Source organism: Fusarium solani, assembly GCF_023522795.1.
Source record: "Fusarium solani strain SB1 chromosome Unknown bctg00000013, whole genome shotgun sequence".
Classification (NCBI taxonomy): Eukaryota; Fungi; Ascomycota; class Sordariomycetes; order Hypocreales; family Nectriaceae; genus Fusarium; species Fusarium solani.
The window spans coordinates 816,194-834,184 of NW_027072145.1; the positions used below are offsets into that span (position 1 = coordinate 816,194).

Consider the following 17,991-nt stretch of genomic DNA (forward strand, 5'->3'; position numbering starts at 1 on the left):
GGTAGGGGTGGATTCAGTGCCTTGGGGAACGAAGAGACGAAAGGTCTTATGCTCTGCCTTGAGGAACGAAGAGAGGAACGAACGAAGAGACGAAAGGTTGTGCCTTGAGGAACGAGGAACGAAGTGAGGAAAGGTCTTATGCCCCCCCACCCTCTGATTATGGGACCACCTCCCCCTCCCTTCTGGCCAATCAGCGGCCTAGATCCGGGCTCTTGATCTGACCCTTCATCTCATTGGCTGGCCAATGTGTCCAATCTGGCCTCCCTTTCGCACTTTCCGCCTTGATGCCCTCGAGTTTCGCCTCATGCCTCTCGCGGTTGGCTACACTCCTCTTTGCCGGTCTGAGGGCGGTCCATTTCCGAAGCCTCTTCAACCGGCCATGCCATCAGCTTCCTTGATGGTCTTGCGTGCAAGCATAAACCAGCACATTCTAGGGCTTGCATACGCAGGCACAAAACCAACGGGGCAACCTGCCTGCATTAGCGGGAGGCAGCGTCATCAATGGAGTGGAGGGTCCCTGAATTGGACTGAGCGGCTAAAGCGCTGAAGGACAGACGAGAACGCGTGGGCAGATTGGGTATGCAGCAGCACTGAAGGGCCAAAATGGGTGCGTGCTGTCCTTATTGCAACCTAGCACTTATTCCAAAACGACCTCGTCTTGTCTTCCTTTTTTCAACACATTCCAGGACATTATCTGCTATGCATCCAAGGTAACTATAAACATGGCGCTGGAGGAACTATGCTGCTTCCAGCAGGGGTTGGCCATGTGAGTGAATTGAAAATCCCATCACTGGGCTTGGGCATGCCCCACATCCCGGCCCTCGATGTGGCTGTGTGGACCACCGGCTTATGATAACATGGTTCTCTGGGCAGGAAGTGTTCTGTTGTCCCGATGTTTTTCCCTTATCCAGCGTCTCACAACAAACCAGTTCTCGACACCAACCACCCGCCCCCTCTCTCGCGCAAATCCATCAGCCTCCATGGAAGAAATTGAGAGGCTGAAAGAGCAGCTACGAGAAGCGCACCGCCTGCGCGAGGAGGAGCAACGCCGACGCGAAGAAGAGCAACGACGACGCGAAGCTGCTGAAGGTCGCGCCCTCGAGGAACAACACCAACGAGAAGAAGAGCAACGCCGACGCGAAGAAGCCGAAGAACGCGCAGACGCATCGCGACCATTGACACTCCAACAATATCTCGAAACATGCCATTCGCTCAGCCTTGATATCGAAATAATAACCGACCGTTCCCTGACGACACAAGGGGACACGACGAACCCGACCGGGCGAATTTATCCTCGACGAATCATCCCGTGGGCCACATTTGCAAGGGAACAAGAACATGTCTGGGATGAGCTTTCCTTCAGTCCCTCCATTTCTTCCCAAGCCGCCTTTCCATCTCGACATCAGTTGGACTATGTGAGATCCCTGCTTCGCCCGGTCAGCAGCGAGATTGGACTCCGAAATAGCGAGCGAGACGTTGTGGAAAATGCCGTCCAGAAGCTGATGGACGCGACGTACAACGACTCGTCGCTGAGAAGTCACCTCGGCCTTGATGGAACGGTGACTTTCGAAAGCCACACGAACCTCGGTATTACTGACGACTCCCTCTCCGAATCGATGGAGCAAGTGTCGATTGGTTCCAGACCGCCCAGCCGGTTGACTCGACGTCGACGAAAGGCACGGGGGAAGGGCAACCGAGGTGATCAGTTCTGCGTATACCGGACCTCTGACGATCAAAATATTCCTGCCGTTGCGATCGAGTACAAGGCGCCACATAAGTTGAGACGCAGCGAGATCGTTACTGGGCTGGTCTCGGAGATCCAGCCGGATCGTGATGTGATCAACCAGGAGGGCGAGGGATATGAATTCGCAGCGAGGCGACTTGCTACTGCCGTCGTGACCCAGCTCTTCTCTTATATGATAGGTAAAGGCATCCAGTATGGGTACATCGACACCGGGGAGGCATATGTTTTCCTCCGCATCCCGGACGACCCTTCCTGTGTCTACTACTCCGTCTGCGTGCCAAGCCTAGACGTCCAAGATGATGACGAGACTCGACTCCATCGTACTGCTGTTGCGCAAGCCTTTGCCTTTGTGCTTCAGGCCATCCGATCGCCGCCGCCCTGCCAAGCCTGGCATGACGCTGCTGAGCATCTTGATACATGGGCCGTGGAGTATGAGGACGTATTGCGGAGCATCCCGGCAACAGATCGGAAGCCGCGACGCGAGACTCCTTACAAGGCGCAACAGTGGAAAGGGTTTGTACGCTCTCCGATCCGGACACGCTCGCGATGCTTGCCACCCCGAGACGGGGCACAGCAGCCAAGCGATGACAGCAGCGACGACGATGACGACGAGAGCCCTTGCCCAACGCCAAACCCAGGCGTTAGTCGCGGAGGTGCCTTGACCACCACATCAACAGGCGTCGGATCGAGCGAGATGGAGGGGCATGATGGAAGCGCAGCCTCGCAAGAGGGCACCAACGTGCGACCAAACATCCGGGATCGACCATACTGCACGCACGATTGTCTTCGTGGGCTCGCGTTCGGGGGCCCAATGGATGAGAAATGCCCCAACTTGGCGAATCATGGCAATATACACATCACCCTGCGCGAGTTTCTTCGTCTGGCGAGGGATCAACTAGCAATTGATCGCGGAAAGGATGCTGATTGTGTGCCGCTCTACCTATCTGGATCACGTGGAGCCCTCTTCAAATTCCGCCTCTCATCACATGGCTACACACTTGTGGCGAAAGGAGTAGAGTCCATGGATACCAAGCATCTACGCTACGAAAACAAGATATACAGTCATCTTCAGGACCTCCAGGGGAAGTTCGTTCCGGTCTGTCTCGGTGTTGTTGACCTCATCAAGCCCTATTACTTCGATAGCGGCGTGTACGAGGACTTCATGTTCCTCAGTTATGGCGGGCGACCAGTGTTGAAAGGATTGGGAGAAGTCAATACAGATGTCGCCAATGAGATTCTTACCGCGCTCGGTCGATTGCATCAGCACGGAGTCCTCCACCGCGATGCAGAGCCACGCAACGTGCTCTACGATAAGCGCACTGGCAGATGCATGATCGTGGATTTGATGCTGGCGGAATTCCATGCCCGACAACCTCTCGGACCCATCAACGTCAACAGACGAAATCGGAAGAGGAAATGGGCGCCAGGAAAGCATGAGAAGGACGTTTTTGCTGCTGAGGCGCAGTCCTTGCGGGCGAGTCTGACACAATAAGGCCGGGGTCTAATGGGCGTGTGCTGTGAATGATTGTGCCGTGATATTCAATGTACTGTGAAGGAATATACTGTGATACTGAATGTGCTGGGATACTGAATGTGCTATGACACGAAACGCACCATGCTAGGGACTGTGCTATACCACCATATACTATCCTAACTTCTGTGCTGTGACATTATGTGCTATCCTAGAAACTGGTCCAGGACGTAATGTGCTATCTCATAATCTGGGCTGGCATATTGCGAGGTCCCAAAACTGGGGCCTGTTGTGTTGCAGCCGGATTGACGGTCAAGTCCGTGGTCCAAAGAGTCTCGTGTTGGGACGACAAATGTAAATCATCTAGATAAGCAAATACCCGAGACTTAGCCGCTCGAGCAGAAAACAAGCCCACGATAGATGCTCGAGAACAACCCCAGGAGGAAGAGCGCCTCCACGAAATTATGCCTCCAAAGCGCAACATAAGCGCATCGCAGCCCTGGAGCTCAAATGAAGGGCGCAAGGTGCGTCATGCACGTACCGTCAGGTGGGGTGCTTCACACGCGACGTCTTTACAGGGGAGCGGAGAGCTGCATGAACCCAGTCCACTTTGCTGGCCAAGTGCAGCTCCGGGGGGGGGGGGGGCAAAAACAGGTCCCTGGATAAACAAAACTCCAAGCCAACAACACCAACATGGCATCTACTAAAATTGGCGACAACAATGAGGAATCAGTTATACCCCGCCCTCAGGCCAGATTACAGCCCTTGCCTCGTCAACCTTTCACAATGGTAGTTGGTAAGCACGCCCAAAAGGCTAAAAGAGACCGAAGTAATGAGAACTTCAAGAAGAACGGCCTCAATATCCATCAGACTTACGATGCTGAGGTGTATATATGCATACGTCGGAGAGGCGAGAAATATGAGTTCAAGTCTACTAAAAAGGCATTGCCGCTGTCGGACGAGGAAAAGGTCAGAATGTACCTTGGTGACATAGGCGGATTGTTACTAACAGAGCATGGCAGAACGAAAGCTTCCCGCTGCCAGTGCTCGTGACAGCTGCAGATGTTGCGGATGAGAAGAGCGATCAAAAAAATTCCACGTGAGGAAAGGGACGGCGGCGGGGGAATGATCAAGAAGGCGCGTTGTGCGTAGGAAGCCCGTCAACTGGGCTCGAACAAAGCAGTCCTGTCGATCTAGAAGATATACTCTAGCTATTCAAACTCATGTCGTTGGGATTGGAGTCCTTGATAAGACAAGCCAGATGTGAAACCGGATACACGACCCGAAGGTACGGGCCGCCAGATGTGGAGGGGTCAGCCACACGGCGCCCGTAACGCGGCGTCTGTAGCAAAGTGGTTCGGCGCGCATAGTCACTGCCTATAGATATTAGCAAGCATGATACCATATTTCGCGATTATATTCGCCGCGAGCGTAAACCAATCGCGAATAATAGTCAGACCTTTGCATTTAGCCCTCTGATAGTCATATTTAGGAAAGAAACGTGTCTTAAGCTCTGGGGTGTCGCTTGACGGACTTGGAGGCCTACCACTTGCCGACGGGTGACGGGCCATCGCAGTTTATTTCAGGGGGTTTATGAGGCGCCTTACATTTTTAGGCTATTCCTATTTGAATCAAGTCCGTACAGCATGTCATCCAAAAGGCGCGTCACCTGACTACGTGTGTCGATCGCTTTTAAAGTGCTACGACTCCTCCGCCCCGGCGCGTCATCCCACGGCTTCACGGACTTTTTCAACTCCTCTTGATAATAGGACCAGATGAGTTCTTACTTGTGCTCAAAATGGCCAGCGTCAGCGTTAACAGAGATGATGGAGATCTACGGATCACCGTGATCGGTGCCGGTACCATCGGCCTCTCTCTTGCCGCCCTACACCTCACGTATCTGAAGACTCCGTCTAATCTCACGATCGTGGACGTTCGTCCGGACCTTGAGTCTCACATTCTCAGGTCTCTCCCGGCATACCTCCCACAAAGCCTCCATATACGCGTCCCACAGGTCAAGCTCGCTTCCTCAGTACCGGCCGCCGTTAAGGACAGCGCCATAGTCCAAGAGTGCGGTCCCGAGAACCTCGCCTTCAAGTCCGCCCTCTGGTCTGAGGTCGAGCCGCACGCTCCGTCAGACGCCCTGTTCTGGACCAGCACCTCTGGGATCCCGGCCTCCCATCAGAACGTCCAGATGCGCGACCCATCCCGCCTCATCGTTGTGCACCCCTTCAACCCACCTCATATCCTACCCCTCTTGGAGATTGTGCCCTCTCCGCAAACGTCGCAATCTGTCATCGACCGTACGGTTGGATTTTGGCGCCGGAGAGGCCGCGAGCCCGTCCTCCTCCAGAAGGAGATAACAGGCTTTGTGGCGGGTCGGTTAGCGTGGGTGCTGCTTCGCGAGGCAATTCATCTTGTGGACCAGGGCATCGTGACGGTTGAGCAGCTCGATAGAATTTTTGAGATTAGTATGGGGCCCCGCTGGGCATATGCTGGCCCGTTCAAGAGCTTCCATGCTGGCGGCGGCCCTGGAGGTCTAGAAGGACTGCTGAAAAATGTCAGTCTCACCGTGCAAGCTTGCTGGGACGATGCCGGCAAGGTGAACATGGGCGACGCATGGGAAGATAAGGTCTTTAGACAGGCGAGGGAGTCATACGGGGCCCCAGACCTGGAAGAGCGAGATCGTGCCAACCGAAAGGTGCTACAGGCTGTGCAAGAGGCGAAGAGAGAAGCCAAGGCCCAAGACTAGGACGTCTGTCTATCTCAAATACAAAGACGTCCGAGACTCATTACGATTAGTTTATCTAGTCAGCTTTCGTGCCTACGAGTGGGCATCAGCACAGAGATGGGATTAAGAGGCTAGCTTAAGGGGACAGCGGTCTAAGGTGGCGGTCACTCTGCAATGGTCGAGTCTACAAGAGCACTTCATAGGTACTCATGCGTGAGCATTGAATTGACGATCTGGAATTGTTTTCGCAGCAGTTATGGCCTGTTCCTAAAGTCGAAAGTTCTGTCCGCGACCTAGCCTTGAGGACTCACAACCTTATTACAGCTTTTCCGTTTCTAGGATTATCCCACGAATCTCATTTCAAGGTGGAAGCCTCAACATCGTCGCAGATGAAGTTGACCTACCCAGCGGGGCACCTGGTGTCGTGGGCGTAACCATTGGCGCTGTCCGGGACGACATCCTGGGCACAGCAGAACTCACAGTTGCCGATGGGGCGGCAGTTGGCCGGGGGCAGACACACCATCCGGTTGTCGCGAGTCGACGGAAGGGCCGCGGCCTGCGGGGCCAAAGGGAGCATGGCGAGGAGGGGCAACCTTGAAGACCATCGTGGATGTGGGATTTTTGTGTGTTGAAAGGTCTAAGTTACATGTATCCGAGAGGAGCACAGCTCCTCGCGTAGTATCCACACCCCAGCCACCAGCAGATCGGACCATCTTAGTCATACAATCTCAACACGTACCTAGTCGTCGTGGATATGCTACTGTTGTCTCACCCTGAGTTCACCAGCTGCTCAGGTTAAAGCAGCATCAGCTCAGGATCATGGGCGAGAAGGGAAATCATAGGCATCTAGGTTCGTGGCAGAATTTGCATGTCATGTTCCCTTAAACACTCTAAATTGTCTTGTCCGCCTCGTTCTCTTAAGGCGTCTCACCAGTCAAGTTATTCGTTTTCAACCTGGACCATCTCGTCCCTAGGCTCACTGCAAATGCAACACCAGTAGCAGCAATGACGAGGGCGAACGCAACTTTTAGTCCCTCCATATAAGTTCGAATGACCAATGGTGTGATGTTTTCATCAAAAACTTGCCGGATTTCAGTTGCGCCGGTCTTGACGAGCTGAGACTGTGAGACCTGAGGTGCCATCTCGCGCATCTCCTTTAGCATGGTTTGGAGGAAACTGGTTTGGGCCGCAGCTACAAGAGTCAATGAATGCCTTTATAAGAGAGGGGTGAGCACTGTGAAATAGGAAACTACGCGTAAGTTAATAGCCCCATAAGTCGAAACACGCTGTCGGTGCTAGGGGTCTGTCCCCCTGTTTCTAGAACATATCTAACGGCCATAGGCGATCGACATGAACTTACCGACGAGGAAAGCACCTCCGACAATTTGAAAAACTATTAGAGAATTTTTAGTTGATGTTGAGTTCGGTAAAGTGTACCTAACGTATTGGGGGGCGTTAAGGGCAGAACTAATAAGGAGACTTACAGAGTAGGATGGCGGTCTCAAAAGCCAGGTCCAACTCTTTCGATGTTCCCTGGGTGGCAATCATGGGGACTTGGATGCCGGCACCCCAAGCAAGGCCGGCAAGGACCTGGTAGCCGATCTATTTGCCGCTACCAGTTCCGATATCAAGGTTGTAGATCAAGCCCGCTGCGACTGTCGCAATAGCTGCGCTACCAACCAAAATTGGGGCATAAATTCCGGTATTAGTGATTGAAGCACCAGACACTATGGTAGCAATAGTGGCTGCTCTGATAAGCGGCAGGTTGCGAACACCAGACATGGTTGGTGTGTTGAGACCGTATGACTAAGATGGTCCGATCTGCTGGTGACTGGGATGTGGATACTATAAGGAGCTATGCTCCTCTTAGACATATGTAACTTAGACCTTTCAAGAGCAACACATCATCTTCCACTCCCGCAATATTGTTTTATCACTTATAAACGGTCCAACCGCTACTTTCTGGAAGCAGCTAGAAGAGATTGCCTACAGCAGAGTGTCCTATGCTAGTAACCCCAGCGTTGTCAGTTAGCTCGGTCTATAACTGGGCCCTGGACTCTCGGTTGATAACCGCTACCTGTTGGGATTGAGGGGCTGGTTATCAACTCCGTCATCCTCGCCATGAGATTCCGTTAGTGGACCACTCCGTCCAGACACAACCAAGATAGATTCAATAATGCCGGAGGGCTTGATCATGGTAAGCCAGGCATGAACACCGAGTGGACCTCCCTGGTATAGTCTCGAGCGCTGGCCGGGTCGGTCCATAGTTATACAGCTTCCGTGACTATTCTTGTTGACATAAACGCGCCAGGAATATACCCATAAAAAGAATAGCGACAGAGGAACCATCTCTATACAGACAAGTAAGTTAGGAATCCCGATATGGAGATCTGCAAAGGTCAGCGTGTCTGTCTCTTTCAGTGCCCCAATATCCGTAAGGACCCAGAATAGTATCTAAAAGAGGGCAATCAGCGCAACGGTTTCTCTTTTTTCAGGACGAGCTGACAAGGGCAAGCAGACTTACTCCTTGTACAAAATTTAAGAAGACGATGATCTTGAAGGCTATTAACTTCAGAAGAGGTCGGCGCTGTGTAAGGTCCGGTTTCAGGAAGTGGTAAAACTGCAGAATAGACAACACGGCGGTGACCAAGGAGATTATCTGAATCAAGCGTAGCCAAAACTTGGCAAAATGAGGCATGAAGCTCCATCGGCAATAGATCCCGACAGCCGCAGTAACATCAGTTGCGATTGACACAATAAGTGCAACGGTCGGCATTTGGAAGACCATGAACCAGCGAATCTGATTATACAATATTAGCATGCATCGAGATGTAAAGATACTTCCAGCCATCATACCCTGAACCATTTTACTCCACTTGTCTTCTTCGTCGCAAAAAAGACTTCGCGTTGATCGATGTTGGGGCAGACGTAGTCGCACAGGAGCAGGAAGAACGAACAGAAGGCGAGACCTTCAACGAGGCTCAACCACGGATCGATGTACACCTCCGCTGTAGGGAAGCAGACTGAAAGGAATGATATGAGAGAATACATGGTGATGAGGGTACTAATGCGCATAATCCTAGAAGTAAATTCTGATTAGCAATCGATTTCTAAAACCCCTCTTAAAAGCTACCTACTTGACCTGCTCTGATGGGTTTGAAAGATGTGTCGCATGAAGTTGTTTGAAGACCATCATAACGGTGATGGTAAATGCAGCGCATGTTCCAGAGATGATAATATTCAGGTGATAGAAAGTCATGCCCCCAACGAGATCGTTCGGGGCATCTGCTTGTTATTAGCAAACTTCGCGTCGTGATAAGTGGATCTTTTGTACCTTCATTCAAAGAGGGGTCGGGGCATATTTTGTGTTTGCCGGATGAATGATGGTGGAATATACCCATGTTCACAGCGTATCTGCTTCGAGTTAAAATAGGTCCCGCTGCTGAGCAAAGTGTCCTGTATTGCTTGTGGAAGTGATGGATAAGTTTTGCCAAGAATGAAAGCCAGAAGACGACAGATATTTCTATTCTGGCCAGTCCGATCGGTGAAATCATTGTGAAATCAGTGGAGGCATGGAGACGCCACCTGATAGCCAATGGCGCTAGCCACGCTGCGGCTGCTGGGCTCGTGTTGGTTCGCTGTAACGTGATGCCGACACCCGAAACTAATTGTAAATTTACGACGCCCTTGTGAGGCTTTCAACATCGTTTCTCGTCGACTCGGTACAGCCAAGTTGCAGGATTTGGGCGTTGCGTCAGCCAATCAGCATCACAGGATACGTCGTTTCTCGCCCTTTGAAGGCCACCCACGTAGATAAGCGTTAACAAGACGGGCTAAGGAATTGAGTTCGTCGTTGGTGGATCTGTGACTGATTAGCTCTAGCAGGGGTTCGAATGAATCCCCGTTCTGAGATGGTGGCTTCAGAAGGGGCAGCATCGTGGCTCAGGTTGAGCCAACTTGTGTATTCAGGGTTGAACGGTTATCAATTCTGGTTACAACCTCGCCAGCGACTCGAATGAGATACTCTCTTCGAGACGCCGCGCTTATATTCAGTAGCATGAATAGGGTTTGCGCCTCTTATAGGCGCGCAATTCGTCCGTTTGTGGGTTTGTCAGTATCTCGACAGCTAGTAAATCATTGGGAATTGCTATACGGGCATGACATTTTGGCTACACGGGCATGGCTCTTACACGGGCATGACTTTTGTAACATCTTATTGGATAGGACCCTCTTTTGTTAGCACATCCCGGTTCTGCCGACAGCGCTAATTTGTACCTAGAGTTTTCATCCCTTAGTGACTGACGCGACGCTCTCCATCAGGTGATTAGCTATCCATTGCTAGTCTCCCAGCCCTTGATGATAAAAACGTTCATTATGTCCCAATCCGAGCCTCCTTATCGCTCAGAGAGCAATTCAAGACGCCGAACCCGAAGGCCTAGCCCGAGCGATCAATCACGTCCTCGAAAACGACAGCGACAGGCTCGACCAGCCAGGTTCAGCCCACCACTACTTACGGATAGACCACAATCAGCTACCAGCACCGCGACAAGTATCGACCAGTACTACGGTATCGGCGACGAAGATGCGCTTGGAAATCTCTTCGCATCTTATCCACAGACCTTTTCAAGCTTTCCACGGCCTCATGGATCGTAGGGGCTCCATGAGCCACCATGGGAGCTCCGTTTCGATCACGAGATACACCTTTCGAATAATTTCCCATGCGGACGAACACGATCGCAGCGAGTTAGAATACCCATACCAGGCCCTGAAACCGATCTACTACTATCCTCCTCTCCACCACAATCTACCCAACGGCCCCCAATTGCAACAAGGGCCGACTTTAAATCCGCCTTGAAGTTGGTACGCGAGGTTATCGGGGAGGAGAAGAGACTGACTATTGAACTTGCCCGGTCGTACGAACGAGTACGCCAATGGCGAGAGAAATGGGGTTGGTCACCACTCAACTCAGATGCCTATGAATCCCCTCCGCCATACTCTCCGCCTCGAGGGCTATCTATCCAATCTCCCCAGGCACCATTACCCCCACAGGCAGTCAGATCTTCCCCTTTCCAGCAGTCCTCGTCGCCTACCCCAGACCCTATCCCAAATCCACCAATCCCAGGCGACGCAGCACCATCCGCCGAGGTTCTCTTCAACTGGGTGAATGCCTTCGCAAAGGCTCATGGGTTTGGTATTGTTCGACGGAATGCCTACTCATATAAAGGCCGGAAGATCAGATATTCATTCCAATGCGATCGATTCGGAGAACCCAGACCTCCTGAAGGCGTAGGGATCCGACAGCGCAAGTCCCGGAAGTGTGGTTGTAAGTGGATGGTCGTTGCAGAGGCGTTAGAGGAGGATAAGTGGCTTTTACGACAGCACTCAAACCCCGAACACAGCCAGCATAACCACGGGCGTAGCATCGGACCATCTTGCCCATCCCTACCATAGGAGGCTCACTACGCCTATTAGGGCTACCGTTGAATCAACAAGCCGCAGGGTTGGAATCCGAGCTCGCGATGTATGGGCTGTCGTCCAGGAGCAACATCCCGAGTCTGTCTTTACACGAAAGGATATCTACGACGCCAGGTCTCTTATCAACCGCGATAAATTCGATGGATATACACCTACTGCGGCACTCATCAAACTCTTCGACGAGAGGGAGATTCCCTATCTCGTCGAGTGGGCGGACGATAATCCGAATCGTCTTCTTGGCCTTGTCTGGACCTTCCCCTACTGTCTTCAGATGTGGAAGCGGTTCCCCGAGGTCATCAGCTTTGATAACACGTATAACCCCAACCGCTTCAAGCTCCCATTGTTCCAGGCAACAGGACAGACTTGCCTAGGATCGGTCTTCAATGCCGCCTTCGGTTTAATCGACAACGAGAGACGGGAAGGGTTCCAGTTCCTTTCCGAAAGCATTCGGCAATTAGCAGAACAGCAATCGATCCGACAACCAGACGTTATTATCACCGACTTCGACGATTCGATGAAAGCCGCCCTAAACGATCAGTTCCCCGAGGTACAGCAGCAGCTCTGCATCCACCACATCAACTCCAACGTCCTGCTCAGGTCGAAGCAGAAGTGGGTTAAGGATTGCAGCCACGATAGCAGCAGCAGCAGTCTTGATAGCAGCGACGGGGAGGCACCTGCCCCGCAGACACAGGCAGATCTAAGTCCCAAAGACCGACAGTTCATCCACGCGCCAGCAGCCGAGGTTATCCCTCATAGCTATCGAGGGGTTCTTATGATGTGGAAGCTTGTCCTCTTCGCCGAGACTGAAGAGGCTCACGAGAAGGCATGGGTAAACCTTTGTCGGGAGTTTGATGACCAGCGGGCTATCCTGCGATATCTCCATGGAACCTACATGCCTGTTAGGGCTCAGTGGGCACGCTGCTTCATCCGCAAGTATCGCAACTTCGGCATCCGCGTCACCTCTGGCACAGAAGCAAGCAATAACAACGTCAAGAGCTACCTTCTCAATGGCATGAGCCACCTATATCGGCTAATTGAGGCGATGCAGGATATGATAAGGGACCAAGAGCGGGACTTCACCCATGCCAGCGCAGAGGACGAGGTACTAACTGCCCGCGAGTATCTCAGCTTGAGCTCTGAGTACCTAGGTGAATTGCGAGCATCGATTTCGTCCAAAGGCCTCGGACTGATCACAAAGCAATATCGGCTAGCAAGGAAAGCGATGCCGACAGGGAAGAATCCGTTCCCTGATCCTCTCGGGGATTGTAGTGAGGACTGCTCAGTATCGGTAGAGCTGGGTATCCCCTGTTGCCATAAGATCTACTCGAAGATAGGGTCTGGCACGCCTTTTACTAAGTGGGACGTCCATCCACGGTGGCGGCTGCGAGAGTCAACCTCTCGAGATCCCTATCGACGGATCCTCGACCTCAAGATCGCCACTGCTCTCCGTGGTAGGCCGAAGAATACTACACAGGCTGTTCCGACGCGGCTAGCTATCGGTACAAGCAGCCAGTCCAGTATCCAACCCGCCAGTAAGCCAGCAAGCCAACCAGCTAGCCAGGCGTCAGGGCGCAGGCGAGGTCGACTACCAGGGAGTCGGAACAAGTCGACGCTTGCTAGACTTGCCCTGGAAGAGAGCCAACGGGCCGGTAGCCGGGCCGGTCCCTCATCCCAGCCCCAGACACGCAGTCAGTCAGCTACTCTGGGAAATGGAAGAACTACAGGGATACGTGCCAGCGGACGGAGGACGCAACCAAGCATCCGGAGGCGCAGGAGTCAGTGGGAAATGGTTAAGAGCGACGAGGAGGTTCTTTCTTGTATAACAGTTAGGAAATAGAGGTGTAGATAGCTGCCTTCGAGGGCGTAATGGAGCTGGCCTTGTTCTGTATGGAAAACCAGTCCTTATTTTAACACCTGTGCATGACTCGTTCAAGGGGCTGGCCCGACCTAATTGCTTCTACGCTGAAAAGGAGATCTTGTTAGCGAAACTGGTTTCACCGCCTTTGCGGGGATGTATCTATGGGTCGACGGAAATCTAGCGAATCAGGTGTTACAAAAGTCATGCCCGTGTAAGAGTCATGCCCGTGTAAGAGCCATGTCCGTGTAAGAGTCATGCCCGTGTAGCCAAAATGTCATGCCCGTATAGCAATTCCCTACTTTATTTAGCTTGCAAATCTGGTTTCCCCCGTTTAGATTTTTATTTTTACCCCACTGCACAGTTTATATATAGGCTCCTACCGTTCAGCTGTGAAATTGTCGAGCTTAAAGGGAGGAGCGCAGGAAATTAGATCACTCTGCAGGTGCCGACATGAAGAGCATGGTTGCGGAGAGGGGGAAGGCAGGCTTGGAGAAGACAATGAGATTCAAGATCAACACTCGAATGAATGCGTATAGCTGCATCCCAGCGAAAACCGAATTGCTAGTTTTAAGGAAATACTTCCATTAATATAGCTACTTCAGTCACCCTAAAACCATACTGGAAAGTAGTTACGGAGTCATGGTTGATTCAAAATCATTCTTGGTGTGACACTGCCGTTGGGAATATCCAGGGGACCCCTACCTAGGGCTCATTGAAGGCTAGAACTACATTCCTACGTTCCTACCATCAAGGCATGCCGGTTATCTACCCAGTTCATATCCACTTCTTTGTCTTCACTAGGATAGACCGAGAATGTTTGCCTCGTAGACCGTAGTGACCTTGCCCGTGTTCGAATTCTGAATGTAAACTTACACGTCAGTGTCGCTTGTCCACACCATTGGTTGTGGGCGGCTTCCATTACCTCGTATCGGGGAGAATCAGGGCTGGCCTGGACATTTCGATCGGCTTGACTGTCAGGCTCCGTCAAGACGTCAGTGATAACACCAACAGTTTCGGAGGTTTGCGAGTCAGGGCCTTGGAAGATTCATCTGAGTTCTGAACCAAATAGTGCAAGAACCGTCACTTACCGCCAACCGGCTTGTATCGAACTGACTGACCAGTCTTATATCGAGCCATGATGTTTGAAATTGCAGTTGTTTGATTGATTCAATGGGAGCTGCTTGGTGTGTTCGCCTGTGATCATTGTAGCCAAGGGGGGATGTCTTTTATAGCCGTCGCCGCTCGGGTCTCGAACAATGGCATTTGACAAAAGCTATTGTTGGAGGATAAACTTTGTATCCCTATTGCATCATTTTGCCGAAATCAATGTTTGGGCAGAAAATTGAGCCTGTGCGTGAGCACAGGCGTGTAATTAACGTTTGCCATTACAATTCCGTGCCGTCACCTTGTCTCCCCCCGTCGCCATCGTTGTCCATAGCTGCCCCCCAAACGCCAGACAAAAATGATAGCCTCTGACGTCACTGATGTCACGATCACAATAATCTCGTGATAGGCCTTTGCTTTTTGCTTTGCCATTCAAGGGGGTTTCTCGGTTAGCTTGGGCCCTGCCACATTCCAACGGTGTCCACAGAATGCTCTCTATCTGATATTTTGTCATTGGCGTTAAGAACAATCTTTTGTCAAGTGTACTCAGCACCCCTGCTTAGTCCAACAACACGACGTTGATACCTGTCACATTTAACGGGGGATTTTGACTGAGAGTTGAAGCCCTTGATTCCTCCTAAATGAATGGCTGAAGTTGGTCTGTTATATCCTTCTGTGGGTAGTTTCGTATTCGTCAGCTGTAACGAGGTTCTCCTGACTAGGCTCTCCTGACTAGGTTGCCTGACTTTCATTAATTCTGAGAGACACGCAGCCCGAGGGTAGGAGCAGCCTTAGTCATACGACGTGATAATATCGTCTGCCGAGGAACCTTCTGACTCCAATGTGATAAAGCAATATTGCGGGAGTGGAAGATGATGTGTCGTTCTTGAAAGGTCTAAGTTACATGTGTCTGAGAGAAGCACAGCTCCTTACATAGTATCCACATCCCAGCCATCAGCAGATCGGACCATCTTAGTCATACGGTCTCAACACAATGTGTATCCTGGAGTGCGCTCGACTAGGCCATGGTAGTACGCTCCATGAAATCCAGTGCTCAATCCCCAATAGTGTTCTCGGAGCATTTCAATCGGAATCTGACCAGCCAAGCGGGTAGCGCCGGGGTCGAAACCCGTCGTTTGCATCCCCTACGTAGGGGAGGCATTGCCTATGCTTAACGGTATAACGTTAACAAAGATCTCTTCCTCAACGCGCACTAAGCGTGATCACGGACTACATGGATCCCTCTCGCATTAACACAAAACCCGATGAGACACCCAACTTGCCCCAAGTTCCCGAGGCGTATGACGAAACACTGAGTTCATTAAGCTCGGCAAATCCACTATCTTTTGACCCCTCCCCAATTCCGAATCTTCCATCTATTTTGATATCACCGCCGATGAAGCACCGCCACCTTTCTAAAAAGCACTTCGTCGCCCTCCCGCCTCCATCGGTATGGTTTCCCTTCTATCTCGCTTTGGATATCGATTGAAGTACAATCCAACTGGCAGTTAATCCCTTTTCTTTGATTTCATTCGTTGATATAGGTAGAGCCGGACTGGCAAATAAACCCCACGTCAATAGTTTGGAAGTCGACCAAATACACCTTCATCGCCATTACTATGTCGCCCACCCTCCTGTGCACCACACATGTCCTGCGCGGCAGCCTCCGCGCCCGCGCTGTGAAGCCCCTCGCCGGCATGGCCTCGACCAGCTTCGTCCGCGGCAATGCCGCTCTCCCCGACCTCCCCTGTAAGCTCTCTCTCCCCCTCTCCCTGGTTCATCTTCAACCCAGGGTCACTGACCGGAGTCGTCCAGATGACTACAGCGCCCTCGAGCCCTACATCTCCGGCCAGATCATGGAGCTCCACCACTCTAAGCACCACCAGACGTACGTCAACGGCTTCAACGCCGCCCTCGAGGCCTTCGCTGAGGCCAGCGCCAAGGGCGACGCAAAGGCAGTCGTCACCCAGGCACCCTTGATCAACTTCCACGGCGGCGGCCACGTCAACCACTCGCTCTTTTGGGAGAACCTCGCCCCCAACGGCAACGGTGGCGGCGGCGAGCCCGAGGGCAAGCTCCTGACCGCCATCAACGAGGACTTCGGCTCCTTGGACGCTCTCCAGAAGCAGACCAACGCCGCCCTCGCCGGCATCCAGGGCTCCGGCTGGGCCTGGCTCGTCAAGGACAAGACTTCCGGCACCCTTAGCGTTGTCACCCGCGCCAACCAGGACCCCGTCACCGGCAACCTCGAGCCCCTCCTCGGCATCGACGCCTGGGAGCACGCCTACTACCTCCAGTACCAGAACCGCAAGGCCGAGTACTTTAGCGCCATCTGGGACGTCATCAACTGGGGCACCGTCTCCAAGCGCTTCGAGAAATAAGTGCAATGGAGAGGGAGAGTGAGGGGTCATGCCATGTAGATGTCCTGTGCCCGTGTGGCCGGTGTGAGAGTACCGTCAAAAGTAGTCTATATGTCACATTTGACGAGGGATTTTGACTGCGCTGAAGCTCTTGATTTCTAACTGAATGAGTGACTGAAGTTGGTCTGTTTTATCCTTCCTTGGATCGGGTCGTATTCGTCAGCTATGACGAAGTGTTCCTCACGATCTGTTTCATCCAAGTTTTGACCCTTCTTGGTCATACAGCCCGTGTGCCAGAGCGGCCTAGGTGATACGATGTGACAGGTTGATGAATGGTTGATGAACGATTGATGGGTGAATAATATAGACCTAAATAGGTTATTGGTAAATGAGGTGCCTAGATATCTAAAATTAGCCCCTTACGCATATGATTCTTTGTCTGTTGTCCCTGCCGCCTGCGACTGGCCCTTCCCCGCGTCTTGTCCCCTAACGAAGCCACCTCGACTCTTCAGAATACGTTTCGTCATTCAACCAGCGCGACATCCTTAATAGTCCTGTCGCTCAGCTCTCCTAGTCTGGCTTGGGCGGCAGTCATTTCTTCCGTAAAGTTTCTAGAGGCCCTTGAAGAACTTCGCGACGGGACAATCTTCGGTCCCCGACAGAACTTTCACCAATTCCTCCGCCGTCAAATGATCTGCCGTTGTTTCCATCCTGTGCACCCATACACACCGTCCCTCTCTAAAAATCAGCTCACCACCATTCTGCCAAAAGTCTCCACCTCTGAAAGCCTCGTACCCACTCCAAACCATTTGTTTCGCGCTTCTGATGATAAGACCGAATAAGGACTGTTTCGTGTATGACGGTCTCCGAGAGGCAATTAAGGTTCTTTTCATCCGGAGCATTTCGTACAGGCGGCCAGTGGGGTCCGTGAAGATTGGCAGTTCGCAGGATGTTTCCGCTGCATAAGGGGGGATGCGGGACGGGTCGCCGCACCCGACGATAATGAGTCTAGACGGACCAATAGGGAGAGTGGAGAGGACGGTCGGTGTAAGATGTAACGCTATGGAACGGATATAATCTTGATCGCAGGAGCAGAAGAAGTGGCGAACTGAATTATTGACTTTAAATCGCCCGTCTTAAACATTTTCGGTCTCCCAGAAAGGACTTACTGAATATCACGACAACATTGAGAATGTCATCTCTTGCAGCGACTAGTTCGCCAAATGGACTAGACTTGCCGTCGAAAGA

At 52.0% G+C, this 17,991-nt stretch overlaps 6 protein-coding genes across 6 annotated transcripts; 4 read left to right on the forward strand and 2 right to left on the reverse strand.

The window, feature by feature from the left end:
* Positions 1–824: 824 nt before the first annotated feature.
* Positions 825–3,236, forward strand: MRS44_017151 (uncharacterized protein; the record flags this gene model as incomplete). Its single annotated transcript, XM_065617645.1, has 1 exon — positions 825–3,236. The coding sequence occupies one exon, from the start codon at positions 825–827 to the stop codon at positions 3,234–3,236; it is 2,412 nt and encodes an 803-aa protein (XP_065473717.1).
* Positions 3,237–5,013: 1,777 nt separating this feature from the next.
* MRS44_017152 (uncharacterized protein) lies at positions 5,014–5,967 on the forward strand (the record flags this gene model as incomplete). Its single annotated transcript, XM_046277387.2, has 1 exon — positions 5,014–5,967. The coding sequence occupies one exon, from the start codon at positions 5,014–5,016 to the stop codon at positions 5,965–5,967; it is 954 nt and encodes a 317-aa protein (XP_046127059.1).
* A 774-nt stretch (positions 5,968–6,741) lies between these two features.
* MRS44_017153 (uncharacterized protein) lies at positions 6,742–8,997 on the reverse strand (the record flags this gene model as incomplete). The annotated part of the gene is made up of 6 exons (XM_065617646.1): positions 6,742–6,792; positions 6,927–7,138; positions 7,307–7,339; positions 7,431–7,548; positions 8,471–8,746; positions 8,803–8,997. 6 exons carry the CDS (start codon positions 8,995–8,997, stop codon positions 6,742–6,744), a joined length of 885 nt encoding a protein of 294 aa, XP_065473718.1.
* A 1,323-nt stretch (positions 8,998–10,320) lies between these two features.
* On the forward strand, positions 10,321–13,258 carry MRS44_017154 (uncharacterized protein; the record flags this gene model as incomplete). The annotated part of the gene is made up of 3 exons (XM_046270349.2): positions 10,321–10,595; positions 10,695–11,269; positions 11,346–13,258. 3 exons carry the CDS (start codon positions 10,321–10,323, stop codon positions 13,256–13,258), a joined length of 2,763 nt encoding a protein of 920 aa, XP_046127063.2.
* An 818-nt stretch (positions 13,259–14,076) lies between these two features.
* Positions 14,077–14,416, reverse strand: MRS44_017155 (uncharacterized protein; the record flags this gene model as incomplete). The annotated part of the gene is made up of 3 exons (XM_065617647.1): positions 14,077–14,136; positions 14,202–14,314; positions 14,368–14,416. 3 exons carry the CDS (start codon positions 14,414–14,416, stop codon positions 14,077–14,079), a joined length of 222 nt encoding a protein of 73 aa, XP_065473719.1.
* Positions 14,417–16,002: 1,586 nt separating this feature from the next.
* On the forward strand, positions 16,003–16,764 carry MRS44_017156 (uncharacterized protein; the record flags this gene model as incomplete). Its single annotated transcript, XM_065617648.1, has 1 exon — positions 16,003–16,764. One exon carries the CDS (start codon positions 16,003–16,005, stop codon positions 16,762–16,764), a length of 762 nt encoding a protein of 253 aa, XP_065473720.1.
* Between the last annotated feature and the right edge of the window lie 1,227 nt (positions 16,765–17,991).